This window comes from Ranitomeya variabilis, chromosome 3 (assembly GCF_051348905.1).
Source record: "Ranitomeya variabilis isolate aRanVar5 chromosome 3, aRanVar5.hap1, whole genome shotgun sequence".
Classification (NCBI taxonomy): Eukaryota; Metazoa; Chordata; class Amphibia; order Anura; family Dendrobatidae; genus Ranitomeya; species Ranitomeya variabilis.
This window is the reverse complement of record NC_135234.1, coordinates 676934508-676953698: the sequence shown is the minus strand read 5'-3', so window position 1 is coordinate 676953698 and position 19191 is coordinate 676934508. Positions and strand designations below refer to the sequence as shown.

Here is a 19191-nt window from a genome sequence, read left to right as displayed (position 1 = left end):
TACTATATACAGAGCTAATTTGTATAATGTCACTAGAGATCACTGTATTGCCTGTACACTATACAGAGCTCCTGTGTATAATATCACTGCTAGTGATCTTATACACAGGAGCTCTGTATATAGTGTACAGGTAATACAGTGATCACCAGTGATTCACTAGTGATCACTATTACCTGTACACTATGTACTGTGTGTGTATAATGTCACTGGTGATCCCTGTATTACCTGTACACACACACACACACACGAGCTCTGGATATAGGGTCAGTGTACAGGTAATACAGGGATCCCAGTGACATTTAACACTATATACAGAGCTCCTGTTTGTATAGTGTCACCAGTGATCACTATTATCTGTACACGGACACTGTATACCAAGTGCAGAACTCCTGTGTACAATGTACAAAGTTTTTTTTTTTTTTTTTTAAATTCATGACCAGTATTGTAGTATTAGGTCACTATGAAGTTGTAATATGTGGTCTGGTCATGGCGTGGTGGTATTTATTCCTTGTATGTGGTGTTATGCGATTCGGTCATGGTGTGGTGGTATTGGTCATTTTAAAAATTGAAAAATAAGTACAAATATACCTAAAATTGTATTGGATATTTTAACAAATCTTTAATAAGTTACAGTAGAGTAGAGCCCAGCCAAGAGAGTCTACCTTGTCTTTGTGGCGGATTAAAAAATAAATAATCTCTTTTGACCAAAATAAGCGCTACTGGCCATGTATGTGTTTTGTTGAAAGGAACTGGTAATGTGAGATTAGTGAGGATGTGGCGCAAAAGTAGACTTTCCTAAAAGAGGGTGGTGGGACTGTGGAAGGTTCAAGGTGGGGTGGAACCTGGGCGGAGTTTCAAGGGGGCCCTGAAATTCCTAGTGGCAGTCCTGCTGTGTACACAGGGCAATGTGCTGCATATAACGACTTAAAATAATTGCAGCTGTAAAAACAAAACCACACCTGTCTCATTTGGCAGCACATCTACATGGTATATATGAACTAGCATTTCCATATCATCCCATTCAAATAAGTCCCAAGGCAAATTACATTGAATTTCTAAAAATAAGGGTCCATGTAACAAGGGATATTGGTCATGAAAATTTAGGTAATAAAACTGCAGTCAATTCTTCAATATTTAGTAGTTTTCCTTTGTAAGGTTATTGTGTAATTGTCCACGGTGTAACATATACCAGCTGACTTACTGGCTGATGGTGTAGATCTGTAATTCCCCTGACACAACAAAAACAAAAACACAAAAACACAAACCAAAACAACAAAAAAACAAAAACAGAAATTGCAGGGGTTGTGATCTTGTGTTGTAATTTGTCAGCTTGGAGATTGCTTTTATTTTTCTCTACTTACAGGATCTAAGAGAACCTTGCGTACATCTTCTCCATATCTGTTTCTGAGACAAGGCCCACAGAACTGTCCTTGGATTCCATGACATTCTTTATTGCGGCAGTTTGTCTTGGTGTCTATGGTTTTCTGTCTGCATTGATGACACGTGGACCCCTATAAGAGGTCAAACAAAGCCATGAACATTGAGCATGCAGTGGACGAAAAAAAAAAAAAAAAGTGTAGGTCCACTTTTGAAGACATCTGTGTCATCTTCTAGCGCTACATTAATATCACTGCTAGGAACTGGAAACTGAATTTTTTTGCCACACAAGGTTTGGCGTTTTTACCTACATCAGAATACTATAAAGTGCTTCACAGACTAAATATTGGAGAGATTTTACATTTTTTAGTTAACCAAGTCACTGGCCAATGCTGCAGTCTGAGGCAGATGGTCTCTTAGGCAAGGACGCGTGCAAGAATACTGGGTCTGGCCAGCTTTAGTACCCTTGCATTTTTATTATATTTTAGATAAGGTGAAAATGACTTTGATTGCAGCAAAGATTACAAAGATTGGGCGAGCGGTGCAAAAAATGCTGCTGGTCTGAATGGTCATGCAAGAGGCAAGCAAAAAGCCAAGAAGCAGGGGAGTGATGTGCTCTTGAAGACTGAACTTGAAACAGCCAGCATAATTGTGAACACACTACTAGACAGGCCTTAATCTAAGATCAGTGCAAATAATAAACAAATGCAACTTTGTACATTTACATAAAACATGCAACAGAACATCAATTTACATAAAGTATTACTGTACCGAGTGGTGAACTATGCTGTTGCATTCCTACCCCTGAAGACACCAATTGCATTATGTGAATAATGTCATTCAAAGTGTGCATTGTGATATGGTAATGTATAGAGTAAGAGATAAGGTAACTAGGGGTAAGAGACTTTGGTAAGAATTATAAAAAGGTAATATGTTTGATGTATGCAAATGTATCTCAGTTACGGACAATTTCCTGGGACAGAGAGCCAGTAAACGTAGGGATAGTCCAGGAGGAACGGATTGTAATGCTGAAAAACGTGCTTTGTTAAGGAAGCAAGAAATGAGAAGTGTTTCTCATTACAATCTGATGAACCTGAACTGTCCAGTAAATGTCTATGTGTTGAAATGAACTGGGTGTACCCCAAGTTATGTTCGACAGCTCTAGAAGATGGAGGCCTTGAGACAGCGTCCTACAAGCGAGTGATACACCCCCACACCTGACCGTACATTGGGACAGGGACTTCTCATTTACATCAAAATGATTCACTCAATAAAAGCCAACTCAAAAAGGAGGGGAAAAAAAAAAAAAAAAAAAAAAATCTGACAAGTGCTTCTCACATTCACATGGTTGTACACTTTCTCCTTCACATTATCAGCAACATTATTCAATTCATCTTCTGTGATATCCTCCACTGGTCGCACAACATGGGGAATGACATGAATGCTGGACCGAGTAATTCGCCGCCTTCCTTTTGTTTCTCTCTGTTTTAGATAAAAACAAAAGCAAAGTTGAATGGAATTAAAAATGAAAGCTTCAGCATCAAACAGTTCGGAAAAGTGTGACTAAAGAAATAAATACCAGTGATTATTCACCGAATACCCTACTGGTCCTGCCGTACGTGACCACCAAAGCCAGTAGTTGGCTGCATGAATAATAGAATCAGTGGCCCTGGAGGACATCACTGCAGAGGTAACAGCCGGGATTCGACACAGGGCTTTAATGGTTATTCACATTAGCAACCTGATCGGCAAGTTTTATAAAAGCACCTTAATTGCATGATGGGTGTCTAGAACATTTTACACACAACATAAGGGCAGCATGCTGGATATAGTAGAGTGCTGATGAATTGTTAGGCCATGTGCACACATTGTGCAAAGTGGTGCGGATTTTTCCCGGACTGATTTTGGCAAGTCCGCAGCTAAACCGCACTGTAGAATTACCACGATTTTTTTTTTTTTTTGCGGATTCCACCTGCAGATTCCTATTATGGAGCAGGTGTAAACCTCTGTGGAATCCACACAAAGAATTGACATGCTGCGGAATAAACGCTATGTTTGTGTGTTTTTTCCGTAGCATGTGCACTGCGGATTTGGGTTTACATGGTACTGTAAACTCAGGGAAAACTGCTGCGAATCCGCAACGTGTGCGCATACCCTTAGTGATTACTTAATATCTTAGGAAAACCCCACTGAGATGGTAACCCAAAAAGGTGGAGTCGAGATAATAAAATGGTAGTAGTCAAATGTACAACTGATCCCACAACACAAGCCTTAACATATGATTTGATAAAAAAAAAAAAACCACTGTGCCCGGTTTGTGGATGTTGCACCGTCATGAGTTCTTTGGCGCCAGCTAATTAAAAAGGAGATTTATCTACGATAGGTTCTTACTTCCTCCAGCAAATTATCCTCAAGACTCTGCAGCTTTTCCTCCTTTTGTGAAGATTGACTTAGCACAGCTCCCATAGAGCGGGTCACTCGCCGAGTGGCTCTTTCTGGATTCCTTCTAGGTTCAACTTTAGGTAGAGATTCACGTGAACGCCTTTTGTACTTCTAAGTGAAAATACACATACAATGGATAACCAGTGCTCAGAATGGTTGAGAACTACTGAAAACTGCATTTTTTTATTTGCAAGGGAGTTGCATTGTGGCAAGAGCTCTTCCCAAAATTTAAAATTCTTATAAAAGTACAGAGGATAATATTTTTCTATCTACTGGCTAACACGGTACCAAGATATATTTCTTTCCTGTATAAAAGTACATACGGTATATTCATTTCAGCCGGTTACTATTACATCTGCCTCATTTTGAACATATCACCTCCCCTTTATCAGTCTTGCTGTTACTTCACCTCTTCTTGTCAAGCACATGCAATAGGGAAGCCATGCTGAAAGATTCTATGTCTACAACATGTGCAGTGGGAAAAAAAAAAAAAAAAGTGTATTTGATACGGTGCTCATTTTAAGGCTATGTGCACATGTAGGAAATGTGGTGCAGAATTTTCTGCACAAAATTCGCATCTCCTGGCAGAATCCACAGCTGCGGATTTGCTGCAAATTTTGTGTGGATTTGCCACAGAATTGATGCGGATTTTATGCAGTTTTTGCCACTGCAGATTTCTATCATGAGGGTGCAGAAACGCTGCAGATCCGCCCAAAAGAAGTTACATGCACTTTTAAATCTGCAGCAATTCCGCACAACTTTTTTTTTTACCCACTGATTTACATTGTACTGTAAATCACAGTGCGGATCTGCAGCGTTTCTGTGCGGAAAAATCTGCAGCAAATCCGCATCATGTGCACATAGCCTAAAGGTTTTCCCGCTTACAAAGAGTGGGAGAGGTTTTTTTTTTTTTTTTTTTAAATAAATTTTAAAAAAGTGTAATTCTGGTGTTTTGACTTCTCGTTATGCAGTTTAGCGATTGTGTTTTTTGTTTTTTTTCCACATTGGTGATTCTTAACACGGCAATACCAAATATATGTATGTTTTGAGTTTTTTTATTCTTTTATTTTGAATGGGGCAAAAAAGGGGGCGATTTGAACAAAAAAAATAAAATATATATATATATATATATATATATATATATATATATAACAACTTTAAATCACCCCTTTTGCCCCATTCAAAATCAAATATACCAAATATGTGTTGCCGCGTTCACAATCGCCTGATCAGTTTATAAAAAATAAATAAATTAACCTGATTGCTAAACGGTGTAGTGAGGGAAAAAAAAAAAAAACACAAATTCAAAACGCCAGAATTACGTGTTTTTTTGGTCCCCGCAACATTAAAAGGCAGTAACAGGCAATCAAAAGAACATATCTGCACTAAAATGGTATTAAAATGTCAGCTCGGTGTGCAAAAAAATAAGCCCTCACCCAACCGGAGATCACGAAAAATTGAGACGTTATGAGTTTTGGAAAATTGTTAAAAAAAAAACAAAATTGAGCAAAGTTTGGATTTTTTTTTTTTTTTACCATTTAGATAAAAAAAGACAACAAAACAAAAAACACCTATACATGTTTGGTGTCTATGAACTTGTAGAGAATCAAAATGGCAGGTCAGTTTAGCATTTAGTGAACCTAGCAAAAAAGCCAAAACAAAAAACTAGTGTGGGATTGCACTTTAGCACTTTCACCGCACTTGGGATTTTTTTTACCCATTTTCTAGTACAACTTGTCCCACAAAAAATAAGCCCTCACATGGCCATATATTGACAGAAATGTAAAAAAAAAAAAAAAAAGTTATGGCTCTGGGAAGAAGAGGGGAGCAAAAAACACAAACACCCTGGGTCATGAAGGGGAGATATATATAGATATATATATATATATATATATATATATATATATATATATATATATATATATCTCTCTCTCTCTCTATCTCAATGTGATTTTTCTGGGTTTTAATTTTTAGATCCTGTGTCTCATAGTGGAAGTGTACGTATGATAAAAAGTTACAAACTTCTTCATCCTTTGTAGGTGGGAAAACTTGCAAGGTCGGCAGTGTATCGAATACTTATTTTCCTGACTGTACGTTCTAAGTTTACACACCATTCTGTGCATCTGTTTAGAACACACTGCTTCTGTGCACTGTATACAGTATACAGAACTTAAATTGCCATTTGTGGAGTCAGGAATGATTCCCGCAATATGGAGCCATTAGCAGCTGACCCATGGGGTTTTTGCTTTTCTCTGGATCAACATGCAAGGTTAAAAGGTTGTAGACAATTGGCATCTGTCTAACTTCAAACTTAAACTATGAAACATACCTGCATATCTGCTTTTTTTGTTGCAACATTGACTTGTTAGCTGGTTTAAAGCCGGGCACAATGGTCCTGCACTACACTCTGCCTCCATTGCAGGGCTTGAAACTACTAGACACCGCAGAGGCAAGACAAGCAGGTTCAAGCAGTGTGATGCCTGCTGCAGACCTGCATCACTGATCTATCTAGGCAGGGCTGACCTGTCTTGATGTTGGCAGCAATTATTTGAAACTCCATAATGGAGGCATAGTGGAGTGCAGGACAATTGGGTTCTGCTTTAAACCAGCTCACAAGCCTATCATGTAAAATCACCAAGATCCTCAGTTCTGTGACCATAGTGACCCAAGGGCCTATTGTGTACCTAGTATTATCTCAGATTCATAAATATTTCTAGCCTCAAATTCTAAAGAACAGTTTAGACAAAACTAACTAGATAAAATACACAAGAACTTTGTTATTTCAGTGCAGACTAAAGCCCTGCTCCTCTAGGCACAATCTTGTGTACTAGTTATGCCAATACTGCTATATAAATGCCTGCATCCTCTTTCAGATACCCCAGCTCATTTGGTAAGCAGTCTTACCTGGGTGTTGCCATCTTGTGAGGTAGATGCTGACTGCAGATGTCCTGGGAGCTTCTCCAATTCTGCCATAAGTTTGGCAAGCTGCAGAAATCCAAGTGTAGCATGCAGATATAAAAGACATTGCAGTAGATATAAAAGACATTGCAGCATAGAAGACATGGTCATGTTCTATATAAAGACCGCAGTGCAGTGACCAACACTTTTACTGACCTGCGATGTAAGACTAGCATACCCCCATGGGTGACAATCCAGCAGCTGTTGGCTGTCCACTATAGCTGGCAACTTGCTGCATCAGCCCCGATCAGTGTTGGTACTGACTATAGTTGTTCAACCCCTTACATGCTGCTGTCAATAATGACTACATCATCTAGATGGTTAACAGAGTCTGGGGGCTCCCTCTTTAACCCCATCGACACCCTGAGATCTTGATCATGTGGTCCTGATGTTTGCTGTGGCAATTCATGGCCTTAAAGTCTGCCGGCTACAGTGGCCTGTTCAGATGATATCAACATTTAGGTGGCAAAAATAAACTGAAATCAGAGCGAATTTTGAATATGTTGAGGGTGCCATTTTTAGAATGGTATCACTTTTGAGGGTTTACAATATATAGGACCCCTAAGGTCATTTCAAAGCTTGATAGGTCCCTAAAAAATAAAAAAAAATTATAAGTCTTGTAAATTTCCTTTGGAAAAAAAAAAAAAAGCAGATTTTACAACTGGTGCTGATGTAAAGAAAAAATAAAAATAAAATGTTAGTTATTAATGTTTGTGTGGTGTGACTATCTGGATTAAAGGGATAATCAGTCAAAGTTTATTACCACATGAGGTGACACTGGTAAGATTTAAAAATCAAAAAGTATAGATCTAAAACACTGGCGCTCAGCAAATGACTGACCCAAGGGTAAGATTTGTATAGAGTGCTGCTGGTTATTGAAGCAGGTCCTGTGTATACCTGCTAGAAAGCAAACCCCAAAAAAAAACAAAAAAAAAAAAAACAAGAATATTTCACCACGCTACTCCATACATGTGTAAAGCCAAATTGTGAAGATGTTAAATATGCAAATGAAGAGGGCTGCTGTCCCTCGAAATGCGTTGGTTTCTTGTTCCTTCTGCGCACCCGTCCTTCTCTCAATCAGTGACATCACTCGGAAACCCTGCCCATCCCATTTCCGCTGCATACACAGCGTGCTTCCGGCCGGGGCACCTGTGATCATTGTCGGCGTCCAGTGCAGCGGTTCCCGCACACCGACTGCGGTCACCCTCTGCAGCACAGCGGTTAGTCTTCGGGACGCAGGCACATCACTTGTCCCCACACCCAGGATCACAGTGAGTACCGCCTTAAACCTGATTAAGCACACTAGGTTAGTGCAGCGCCCCAGAGTCCTGGTCATTGCAGTACTGTTGCTCCGCCACTAAGGGGAGTGATGGTACGTCTGCTGGCACTTAAGGAGTTCACCTGACCAGGTATCACAGTCACACATTACACTTCACACTCTGGCCACCAGGGGGAGCAAAGGGTTCTATGTATTATTTTATGTATGTATCACACTCTGGTAAAACTGGGGGTTGGATAGGAAGTTAGAGAAGCTGACTGGGTTTTGCCCAGGTAACACCTAGTGAGAGAAGAGGTTGCTTGGGAAGATTCAGGGGGGTCCCTGTCAGGGGTGGGATCCTGACAGAGGCCTAGCGAAAAGGACAGATCGTTACGGAATTGCGCCTGCACTCCATTGCGGCGGTATCTTAAGAAAGGATAAGAAGCGAGGTTTATTGTGGAGAAGTGAGAAACGAGATCACAGCACAAAGGCGAGAGAACCAGTAGGAGTCGTGCCCTGAGATCGGAAACATCCTACTGAGGCGCGTAGCCGGAATGCCGAGGAAGTATTGGGCTCCACGCATTACTTCAAACCAACGGCAGGGCAGTTAACTTTAGGTTGGCTGCCTCACCTTAGTTGTAGCGCCCCCACTGCCGCAGGGCCGAGGGGTACCCGGTACCGGGCCTCCGAGTCTCTGCTCTGGGGTTGTCACGGTGGCTAGACCCGGTCCGTGACCCTGCTGAGGGGCGTACAGTGATAGATGTAGATAGTGGTGGTGGTGCGGTGCAGTAAATAACGAGGACACCAGGTTGCAGTCTCTTTACCTCTTTACTGAAGGTCTCTGGGTCCTCAGTCCGGAATACGGTTCACCAGGCTGCGCAAGTCCGGCCGGTCCGATGGCACCTCCAGAGTTCTCCTTGCAGGTGGAAATCTGTGCCTTCCTGCTAGCGCTATGTGTTGTGGTCCTCCCCTGCTGTGCTTACGGGATAGTCCCCACAACTGTTGGGTCTGTTTCTCGTGTTCCCTCACAACAACTCGATTAGATGATGTTCTGCTAATCCTCCGTCCCTCCCGGTGTTATGGTTGGGACGCACCCGTATGACGGGTAGGCTCGGAGCTCTTCCGGGACCCTAGAGTCGCCCCTCTCCACAGGTTGCCCCCCCAAGTCTGCATAGGTGATTTAGGTGAGACAGCCCGCCTGTGACTGACTGTCCTGCCGTTGGTTTGAAGTATTGCTTGGAGCTAGATATATGAATACTTCCTCGGCATTCCGGCCGCCGGTTGTACGCCTCAGTAGGATGTTGCCTCGGTCTTACAGCACGACTCCTACTGGTATTCTCCTTCTTGCTTTGATCTCGTTTCTCACTCAGCACAATATATCTCGCTTCTGATCCTTTCTTAGGGCACCGCCGCTATGCTGAGCAGGCACGGTCCCGTGACGTTCTCTCTTGTTGCCAGGCCTCTGTCAGGGTCCCAAACCTGACAGGGACCCTACCGAATCTTCCCCACAACACCCCCTGCCACAAGGTGTTGCCTGGTTCCAACCCAGTCAGCTTTCTGAACTAACTTCCTGCCTGACCCCCAGTTTACCCACAATGGTGGGGAGTGGCCTAATAAATAGCACCCTTAGCTCCCCCCTGGAGGCCCGACTGTGAAATGTATTGGTGTATGTGATACCTGGTCAGATGAACTCCTTCAGTGCCATCAGACGTACCATAGCCCCCCTTAGCGGCGGAGCCACAGTACTGCAACGACCAGGACTCTGGGGCGCTGCATAATCACCTAATGAAGACAACGGAGGCAATTGTGGGAGAGGGGCATCTCTAGGGTCCCTATAAAATAACTCCAGGCCTACCCCGTCATACGGGTCGTCCTATCCATATCATCTGGGGGACGGAGAGAGAGAACAGAAACATACACGACAGTTGTGAGGACTATTCTGTGGTGCTCAGCAGGGAAGTACTACAACACCCAGGCGCTAGTAGGTAGGCACTGATTTCCACCTGCAAAGGGAACTCTGGATGTGCCTTCGGACCAGCCGATCTCAGCCAGATCGGTTAACAGTGCTCTGGATTGCGGATGCCGAAGCCTTCAGTAAAGAGGTAAAGAGAGTGCAACCCTGTGTCCTCGTTATTTACCGCAACCTACACCGTCACCTACACCTTTTATTGGGCGCCCCTTAGCAGGGCCACGGACCGGGTCAGGCCACCGTGACATCCCCAGAACCGATAGACCCGGTACAGAGTACCCCGCGGCCCTGCATCTGGGGGCCGCTCCATTACTACCATCAAACCCTGTTAGATCCTCCCACGGACTATTAACCACCGAGTCCATCATATTTTATACAGACAATTCACTACGAATACCTATTGTGCTGTTACTAGGGGCAACCTAACAGGATACTATATCCACATCTGAATAACAGCATAGTCACGCATTATTAAAGGATTCACCACCAACTATCCACCACTATCGATCTTCTAGCGGTCACACCACCTCAAGGCAATTCAGTAAGTACAACTACGAACACATCAGTACTCTTTACTGTTCATATTAAAAGTCTTGTGGGTGGCAGCAAAACTCCTTTTTTTCCCCCTCATAGGGGAGATCATACCCTCTCCCACCAATTGTTGGGATCATCACCTTACTAAACAGTGCCACTCATCAGATCCGTCCTTTTGGCATAACCGCAGTAAGTTTGTCTTCATTTGCATATTTAACATCTTCACAATTTGGCTTTACACATGTATGGAGTATAAAAATATAAAAAAATTCCAATGTGTATTGTCAGTGGTGGGAATTAAATCATGTATGTACGTACGTACACACACACCTTCATATCTATTCATCACACATGCATGGGTACATGGACAACTGCAAAACGAAGTTTGATAGGAAAAGAAAGCACCATGCAGTCATGAAGTCCAACAATAAGATCACTTTTATTTATACAAAACAGGATAAAAGACCAGACAAAATGCATGGCAGGGCTAAAAGATGACAAGGTATGTCACCAACATCATGCTAAGCCCAAGGTAGGGTGTGACCCTGAACACGAAATATAAACATACAGGTGGGCTATAATATAATAATATAATAGCTAGAACCGGACAGTGGTCCAATTGTAAATAGTAAGATAGTAATAGAACATGCACATCACCTGATGAGGATGGCAAGTAACACAGGGGGTGGACGGGTGTCCCTGTGTTACTTACCATCGTCATCAGGTGATGTGCATGTTCTATTACTATTTACAATTGGACCACTGTCCGGTTCTAGCTATTGGTTATATTGCTTTACGGTTTAGACAATGCTACAGGTATTACTCTTTGCAATCTGCACCTTATAGCCCACCTGTATGTTTATATTTCGTGTTCAGGGTCACACCCTACCTTGGGCTTAGCATGATGTTGGTGACATACCTTGTCATCTTTTAGCCCTGCCATGCATTGTTTGTCTGGTCTTTTATCCTGTTTTGTATAAATAAAAGAGATCTTATTGTTGGACTTCATGACTGCATGGTGCTTTCTTTTCCTATCAAACATGTATGGAGTAGCGCGGCGATATATTCTTGTTTTTTTAAGATTTAAAAATCCAGTAAATGAGTTAAATCTAGAGCCTAGGAATAGAAAAACCATGACTGCTTTGTTCCGGAAGAGACAAGTGTCCATGGGTTATATCTGGTATCGAAGCTCTGCTCAGTTGTATGGAATAGGGCTGAGCAGCAATTGTTCATAACCCTTGTTGACAGGCATGCTATTTTAGAGGAAAGCAGTAGATTATAATATATTATAAACAGAAAAGATACTTAGCAGAAGATATAAAAGGATCCGTTATGCATTAGATGTCTTATGTTTTAGACAGTCACGTAGACAGCAGACACCAGGGCATTTAACACAAGGGAGGATGCAATTCAGGATAAATCCCCATTACCCTTCCATCATTGTTTCTGGAATACCATTATGTAACTACAATAAAAAAAAAAAATAAAAAAAAAAACACACAGTACTGGAACAAACCATGGCCTTATTATCTTTGATGTTCTTGGCTCTCCTCTTTAGGAATTCATTTGGTGCCTCTTCGTCTGATTCACTTGATGGCATCACTGGTGGTTTCACCACTTCGGAGTCTGAAGTTGAGGAGTTGCTTTTGTTTTCTTCAGAATCGCTGGTTTCAGAAAGATAGGTCGTTTTCTTCATTGCCACTCTGAGCGAGTACCTGTGACTTCTTTGCGCAACAGAAACGGCAGATGACTTTCTAGGCATGGTGTCCTAAAAGCAAGGGAGCAATGGAAATAGATGGATAAACTGTAGATCAGGTTCCATGAAGCTAGTGTCAGGAATGCATTAAATGAAACATTACTTGCCAGTTTTGCAGCCACTCAACTCCCTTTACATGTTGATTTTTAATTGCCACATTGTTTTGCACCTAAAACTGCCAGTTACCAAGAAACTACTATGCCATTATCAGTCTGAAAACCCCAAGTGATCTTGGCCACAACCTGGCTACTAGGTGCAAACTTCCTCTTAGGGCAGAGACAGACTGCCGTATTTCTCGTGCGAGAATTGCATCGTAAACCTCGTGCTGGCTGTTGGTTCTCCTGACCTGAGGTTGACAGCTGCATTGTAATCCATCATGCTGTCTTGCTCAGGTCAGAAGAGGTACCGGCCAGTCCCTGCAGTGCAATGTGATGCTCAAGCGAGAAATGCGGTAGTCTGTCTCTGCCCTTAGGCCGGGATCACACACAGCGAGATACAGCCGAGTCTCGCAGGTTAAAACCAAGCTCTGGCACCAGCACTCCAGAGCGGAGCGTGCGGCCGCACAGCAACACATGGAGCTGCACGCTCCGCAGTGCCGGTCCCAGAGCTTGGTTTTAACCTGCGAGACTCGGCCGTATCTCGCTGTAGTGCGACTCCGGCCTTAATCAAAGACTTTCTAAGAAAAAAAAAAAAGGGGGAGGGGAAGAAGAAGGAAAGCAGGTCATAGGTTTTGACCATCCTAAACCACTAGAAAGAGTGTGCTGCACATATCCATGCATGGCACAATGAAAACAACAAAAAAAAGCTTATCTTCTATAGTACATTAGCACTGTTGCTACACATTGACATGCACTGAAAGTTACATCTAGCTCCTAGTCAGACATAGGATAACAGGTTCCCTCTCAGGATAAGGTCACAGTGCAATTTTGGTAAAGTGAAAAGTCACATGCAGTTTTTGGATAAAACATAATGGACTTAAAGCCACAAACAGAGGTAATTTCTCAGAGATCATTAAGCTCTATGGTGCAATTTTTTTTTTTTTTTTTTTTTTTGGGGGGGGGGGGGGGGGTAAGAGAATGTTGGTGAATGCTACCAGATACGGTTTTATCAGCTTAAATCTACAGAACACACACACACACACGCGCACACACACTTTAAACAGGGAAGAAAAACCCCAAACACCTCAAGTGCAACTAGGTGAAGTGATGATCAGCCAGGACACGAGAAACACTTCTGGACATCTGCACTACTGAACAGTATACTTCCACTAGCTACATCAGCCTCTACCAACATTTCACTGACTTTATGCACAGTCAATGAGCCATATATATATTTTATGTAAAACCTGCCAATGTCTGACAGCTTTCCTCTAATTTCAAAAGGACTTGTACCTTTTGCAAATTCCATGAGCTAAAGCAGCTACTGCACACAGAACATTAGTACACCAAAGCAAACTCAAAGTGGGTACATACAGTTACTTTACACCAATGGGCACTTCTCCTTTGCTATACTGTTATCCTGGTTTTCAGCCCACCCATGAAGCAACCTGATCTTATATACAAGTGCTGACAACCCAGTGATGAGAATCCCCAGGTATTGGCAACACCTGGGTCACTTATTACCAGCAATCCAAGTTTGCATTCTCCAAACTGAACACTAGGTGGCACTATTCCCCTGTACACGTTTTCTAAGTATAGAGCTTCACAGTCGCCATCAGTGTCAGGATGAGTTCAGCAGCAGCTCCAAGTGACTGTAAGGACTGCTGATATTGGTGTCCAGCTCTTGCTTCTGCCATGTTCAGTATCTGTAAGTCAAACTCAGGAGTGGAACAATCAGAGGTAAAGTATAAGGCTGCCGTCACACTATCAGTATTTGGTCAGTATTTTACATCAGTATTTGTAAGCCAAATCCAGGAGTGGAACAATTGGAGGAAAAGTATAATAGAAACACGTCACCACTTCTGCATTTATCACCGACTCCCGGTTTTGGATTACAAATACTGAGGTAAAATACTGACCAAATACTGAATGTGTGAACGCGGCCTTACGGTGAGGTCTCACATACATAACATTTATCTTTTTAAAAATACAAAGTATAGGAAGTGTCCCGCCGATAGTAGTGTGCACCCAGCCTTAGGCTGCCCTCACGCTATCAGTATTTGGTCAGTATTTTACATCAGTATTTCTAAGCCAAAAACAGGAGTGGAACAATCAGAGGAAAAGTATAATAGAAACATATGCACCACTTCTGTATTTATCACCCACTCCTGGTTTTGGCTTACAAATACTGATGTAAAATACTGACCAAATACTGAACGTGTGACGGCAGCCTTAAAAGTGTTGGTGCGGAACCATTTGTGACATTCAGTTAGAGCTTATTCACACCTGATTATCAGGAATCATTCACTGAAATAACTTTGCTGATTTGAGTGGTATAGTTCACACTCCTGCTTTTAATTTATTTATTTTACTCCTTTATATAGCGCCATTAATTCCGCAGCGCTTTACAGACATTATCATCGCTGTCCCCGATGGGGCTCACAATCTAGAATCCCTATCACTATGTCTTTGGAATGTGGGAGGAAACTGGAGGAAACCCACGCAAACACGGAGAGAACATACAAACCCCTTGCAGATGTTGTCCTTGGTGGGATTTGAACCCTGCAGTGCTGAAGTGCTAACCACTTCATCTGCCTTTTTTATTGTGCCTGGCAGTACTTTCAATAAGCAGCATATTCCAATTGGTGGGTATTGTTAGGCTTATTTCGTATTTGTCATCCGTATTTCATCCGTTTTATACTAATTGAGATAGTGCGCTAATATAAACCAATAGAGCTAGTCACATGGAAGGTTTTTTTTTTCCAAGTCCTTTTTATAAAAAATAAAAAAAAGCAGCATGTGCTGTTTTGATCCATTTTCAGGATCGAATATGTGTATTAAAATCTACATGGAGTTCTTAGAAGGCAGATACATCAGTATTTTTTATCAGTCCTTGATCATTTATTTCATCCACATTTGCATTTATTGCTATTGTTGTCTTCTGTTTCAAAATGGATCTGTTTTACTTTTGCCCAATAGAAAGAAAATAGCAATGAATGAGGCTGCCGTCATACTAGCAGTATTTGGTCAGTATTTTACATCAGTATTTGTAAGCCAAAACCAGGAGTGGGTGATAAATGCAGAAGTAGTGCATATTATTATTATTATTATTATTTATTGTTATAGCACCATTTATTCCATGGCGCTTTACATGTGAGGAGGGGTATACATAATAAAAACAAGTACAATAATCTTAAACAATACAAGTCATAACTGGTACAGGAGGAGAGAGAACCCTGCCCACGAAGGCTCACAATCTACAAGGGATGGGTGAGAATACAGTAGGTGAGGATAGAGCTGGTCATGCAGCGGTTTGGTTGATCGGTGGTTACTGCAGGTTGTAGGCTTGTCGGAAGAGGTGGGTCTTCAGGTTCTTTATAAAGATTTCGATGGTAGGCGAGAGTCTGATGTGTTGTGGTAGAGGGTTCCAGAGTAGGGGTGATACGTGAGAGAAATCTTGTATACGATTGTGGGAAGAGGAGATAAGAGGGGAGTAGAGAAGGAGATCTTGTGAGGATCGGAGGTTGCGTGTAGGTAAGTACCAGGAGACGAGGTCACAGATGTATGGAGGAGACAGGTTGTGGATGGCTTTGAATGTCATGGTTAGGGTTTTGTACTGGAGTCTCTGGGCAATGGGGAGCCAGTGAAGGGATTGACAGAGGGGAGAGGCAGGGGAATAGCGGGGGGACAGGTGGATTAGTTGGGCAGCAGAGTTTAGAATAGATTGGAGGGGTGCGAGAGTGTTAGAGGGGAGGCCACAGAGCAGGAGGTTGCAGTAGTCAAGGCGAGAGATGATGAGGGCATGGACTAGGGTTTTTGCAGATTCTTGGTTGAGGAATGAACGGATTCGTGAAAGATTTTTGAGTTGAAGTCGGCAGGAAGTGGAAAGGGCTTGGATATGTGGTTTGAAGGAGAGATCAGCGTCAAGGATTACCCCGAGGCAGCGAGCTTGTGGGACTGGGGAGAGTGAGCAGCCATTTACTGTAATGGTTAGGTTCGTTGGGGGGGTCGCGTGAGATGGGGGAAAGATGATGAATTCTGTTTTGTCCATGTTAAGTTTCAGAAATCTAGTGGAGAAGAAGGATGAAATAGTGGACAGACATTGAGGGATTCTGGTTAGTAGGGAGGTGATATCTGGTCCAGAGATGTAGATCTGTGTGTCATCAGCATAGAGGTGATACTGAAAGCCATGAGATTCTATGAGCTGTCCCAGGCCAAAGGTGTAAATGGAGAAGAGCAGGGGCCCAAGGACTGAGCCTTGTGGGACTCCGACAGATAGGGGGCGAGGTGAGGAGGTGGTGTGTGAGTGGGAGACGCTGAATGTCCGGTCTGTTAGGTATGATGAGATCCAGGATAGAACCAAGTCTGTGATGCCAAGGGATGAGAGGGTCTGTAATAATAGGGAATGGTCCACTGTGTCAAAGGCAGCCGACAGGTCGAGGAGGAGGAGAACAGAGTAGTGTCGCTTGCTCTTGGCGGTTAAGAGGTCGTTGGTGACCTTAGTTAGGGCAGTTTCAGTGGAATGGTGTGACCGGAAGCCAGATTGTAAGCGGTCAAAGAGGGAGCAAGAAGAGAGATGGGAGGACAGTTCAAGGTAGACGTGTTGTTCCAGTAGTTTGGAGGCATAAGGGAGAAGTGATATAGGGCGATAGCTAGATACAGAGGATGGGTCAAGAGAGGGCTTTTTGAGGATAGGTGTGATGGAGGCATGTTTAAAGCTTGAGGGGAAAACACCAGTTGTTAGTGATAGGTTGAAGAGATGGGTTAGGGTTGGGATGAAGACTGTGGTGAGGTTTGGGATGAGGTGGGATGGGAGCGGGTCAAGTGCACAGGTGGTGAGATGCGATCTTGAGAGTAGAGTGGAGAGTTGATCTTCTGTAATGGTGGAGAAGTTGGTTTTGGAGGTGGAGGACTGGGAAGTCGGGAGGAAGGGCTCTGGGGCTTGTTGACCAAAACTGTCTCTGATGCTATCAATCTTCTGCTTGAAAAATGAGGCAAAGTCTTCAGCGGAGATAAGTGGGGAGGGAGGAGGTGCTGGGGGACGGAGGAGAGAATTGAAGGTGTTGAATAACTGTTTAGGGTTGTGAGACAGGGAGGATATGAGAGATGAGAAGTAGGTTTGTTTAGCTGTGGCGAGTGCATATGTTTCTATTATACTTTTCCTCTAACTGTTCCACTCCTGGTTTTGGCTTACAAATACTGATGTAAAATACTGACCAAATACTGCTAGTGTGATGGCAGCCTTGAATACACAGATGTAAGAAAGGATAAAATACTAAGGCTGCCGTCACACTAGCAGTATTTGGTCGGTATTTTACATCAGTATTTGTAAGCCAAAACCAGGAGTGGAGCAATTAGAGGAAAAGTATAATAGAAACATATGCACCACTTCTGCATTTATCACCCACTCCTAGTTTTGGCTTACAAATACTGATGTAAAATACTGACCAAATACTGCTAGTGTGATGGCAGCCTAATGCATCCTGTTACATCGTGACGTGTCTTAGGCCATGTTCACATTTTGCGGGTTTTACCGCGGATCCGCAGCGTTTCTACAGCTGCGTGTCCGCAGCAGTTTCCATAGCGTTTACATTTACATGTAAACCCTATGGGAACCGCAATCCGCTGTGCACATGCTGCGGAAAAACCGCGCAGAAACGCAGCGGTTTACATTCCGCAGCATGTCACTTCTTTGTGCAGAATCGCTGCGATTCTGCACACATAGGAATGCATTGATCCGCTAACTTCCCGCATGGGGCTGTGCCCACGATGCGGGAAGTAAGCGGATAATGTGCAGATGGTACCCGGGGTGGAGGAGAGGAGACTCTCCTCCAAGCCCTGGGAACCATATTTGTGTAAAAAAAAAAAGAAATAAAATAAAAAATAATGATATACTCACCTCTCAGCGCTGCACGCGGCCGTCCGGTTGCAGGGTTGCTGTGCGAGCAGGACCTACGGTGACGTCGCGGTCACATGACCGTGACGTCGCGGTCACATGACCGTGACGTCACGAAGGTCCTTCTCGCACAGCATCTTTAGAACCGGACCGCCGCGTGCAGCGCCTAGGAGATCGGGACATCAGAGGGTGAGTATAAACCATTTTTTAATTATTTTTAACATTACTATTGATGCTGCATATTGCTGCATATGCAGCATCAATAGTATAGGAGTAAACCCGCAGCGGAAACCGCAAAACAAACCGCGATAAATCTGCAGGGATAACCGCAGCGGTTTTGTCCTGCAGATTTATCAAAACCACTGTGGGAGAACCCGCAGAGGACCCCGCAAAGTGTGCACATAGCCTTAGGCCTCATTCAGACGTCTATTTTTTTTTTCTTTTAAGTGAAAAAAAACCAGACTGATTTTCATCAGGGTGCTGGATCAGATTTTCCTCAGTGGCAATGAGTCCGTTTTTTTACCATCAGTAATTTTCCCGTATGCCAAAAACAAGACAGCACAAGGATGGCATAAGCGTGGTGTCAGTGTCTGTGGTGTCTCCATGATTTTTTGGCGTACACCTTCTCTGCAAAAAAAGTCCATGTGAACAGCTACAGATTATAATGGATGCATGTTGTATCCATGAAAAACACAGATAACACACATATGTGAAAAACGGATGTCTGAATGAGCCCTCATATGTGATTATCTAATAATTAAGGCCTCATTCAGATGTTTCAGATGTTTGTTTATTACAGATAGAACATATACCTTTGTAGTGTATGGTGCTGTTCACTAAATTGACACTGACGAAAATCTGATCCAGCAAAAAAAAAAACAAACCCAGACATCTGAATGACCA

At 42.9% G+C, this 19191-nt stretch overlaps 2 protein-coding genes across 5 annotated transcripts in view; one reads left to right on the top strand and one right to left on the bottom strand.

Annotated features, from left to right (window-relative positions):
• Positions 1–13895, bottom strand: part of LOC143816964 (cell division cycle-associated protein 7-like) — a 35451-nt gene extending 21556 nt beyond the window's left edge. The window contains exons 1-6 of the mRNA XM_077297989.1: positions 13767–13895; positions 12055–12306; positions 6724–6804; positions 3769–3930; positions 2716–2859; positions 1362–1511 (exon numbers count right to left, since the gene is read on the bottom strand). Of these exons, the coding sequence (XP_077154104.1) occupies positions 1362–1511; positions 2716–2859; positions 3769–3930; positions 6724–6804; positions 12055–12300 (783 nt within the window). The 5' untranslated portion in view covers positions 12301–12306; positions 13767–13895. The remainder of the gene's footprint in view (positions 1–1361; positions 1512–2715; positions 2860–3768; positions 3931–6723; positions 6805–12054; positions 12307–13766) is intronic.
• A 91-nt stretch (positions 13896–13986) lies between these two features.
• The window catches only part of AMHR2 (anti-Mullerian hormone receptor type 2), a 127833-nt gene continuing 122628 nt past the window's right edge, over positions 13987–19191 (top strand). For all 4 annotated transcript variants that reach the window (XM_077297988.1, XM_077297987.1, XM_077297986.1 and 1 more), the window contains exon 1: positions 13987–14132. The gene's annotated coding sequence lies outside the window, so the exon portion shown is untranslated. The remainder of the gene's footprint in view (positions 14133–19191) is intronic.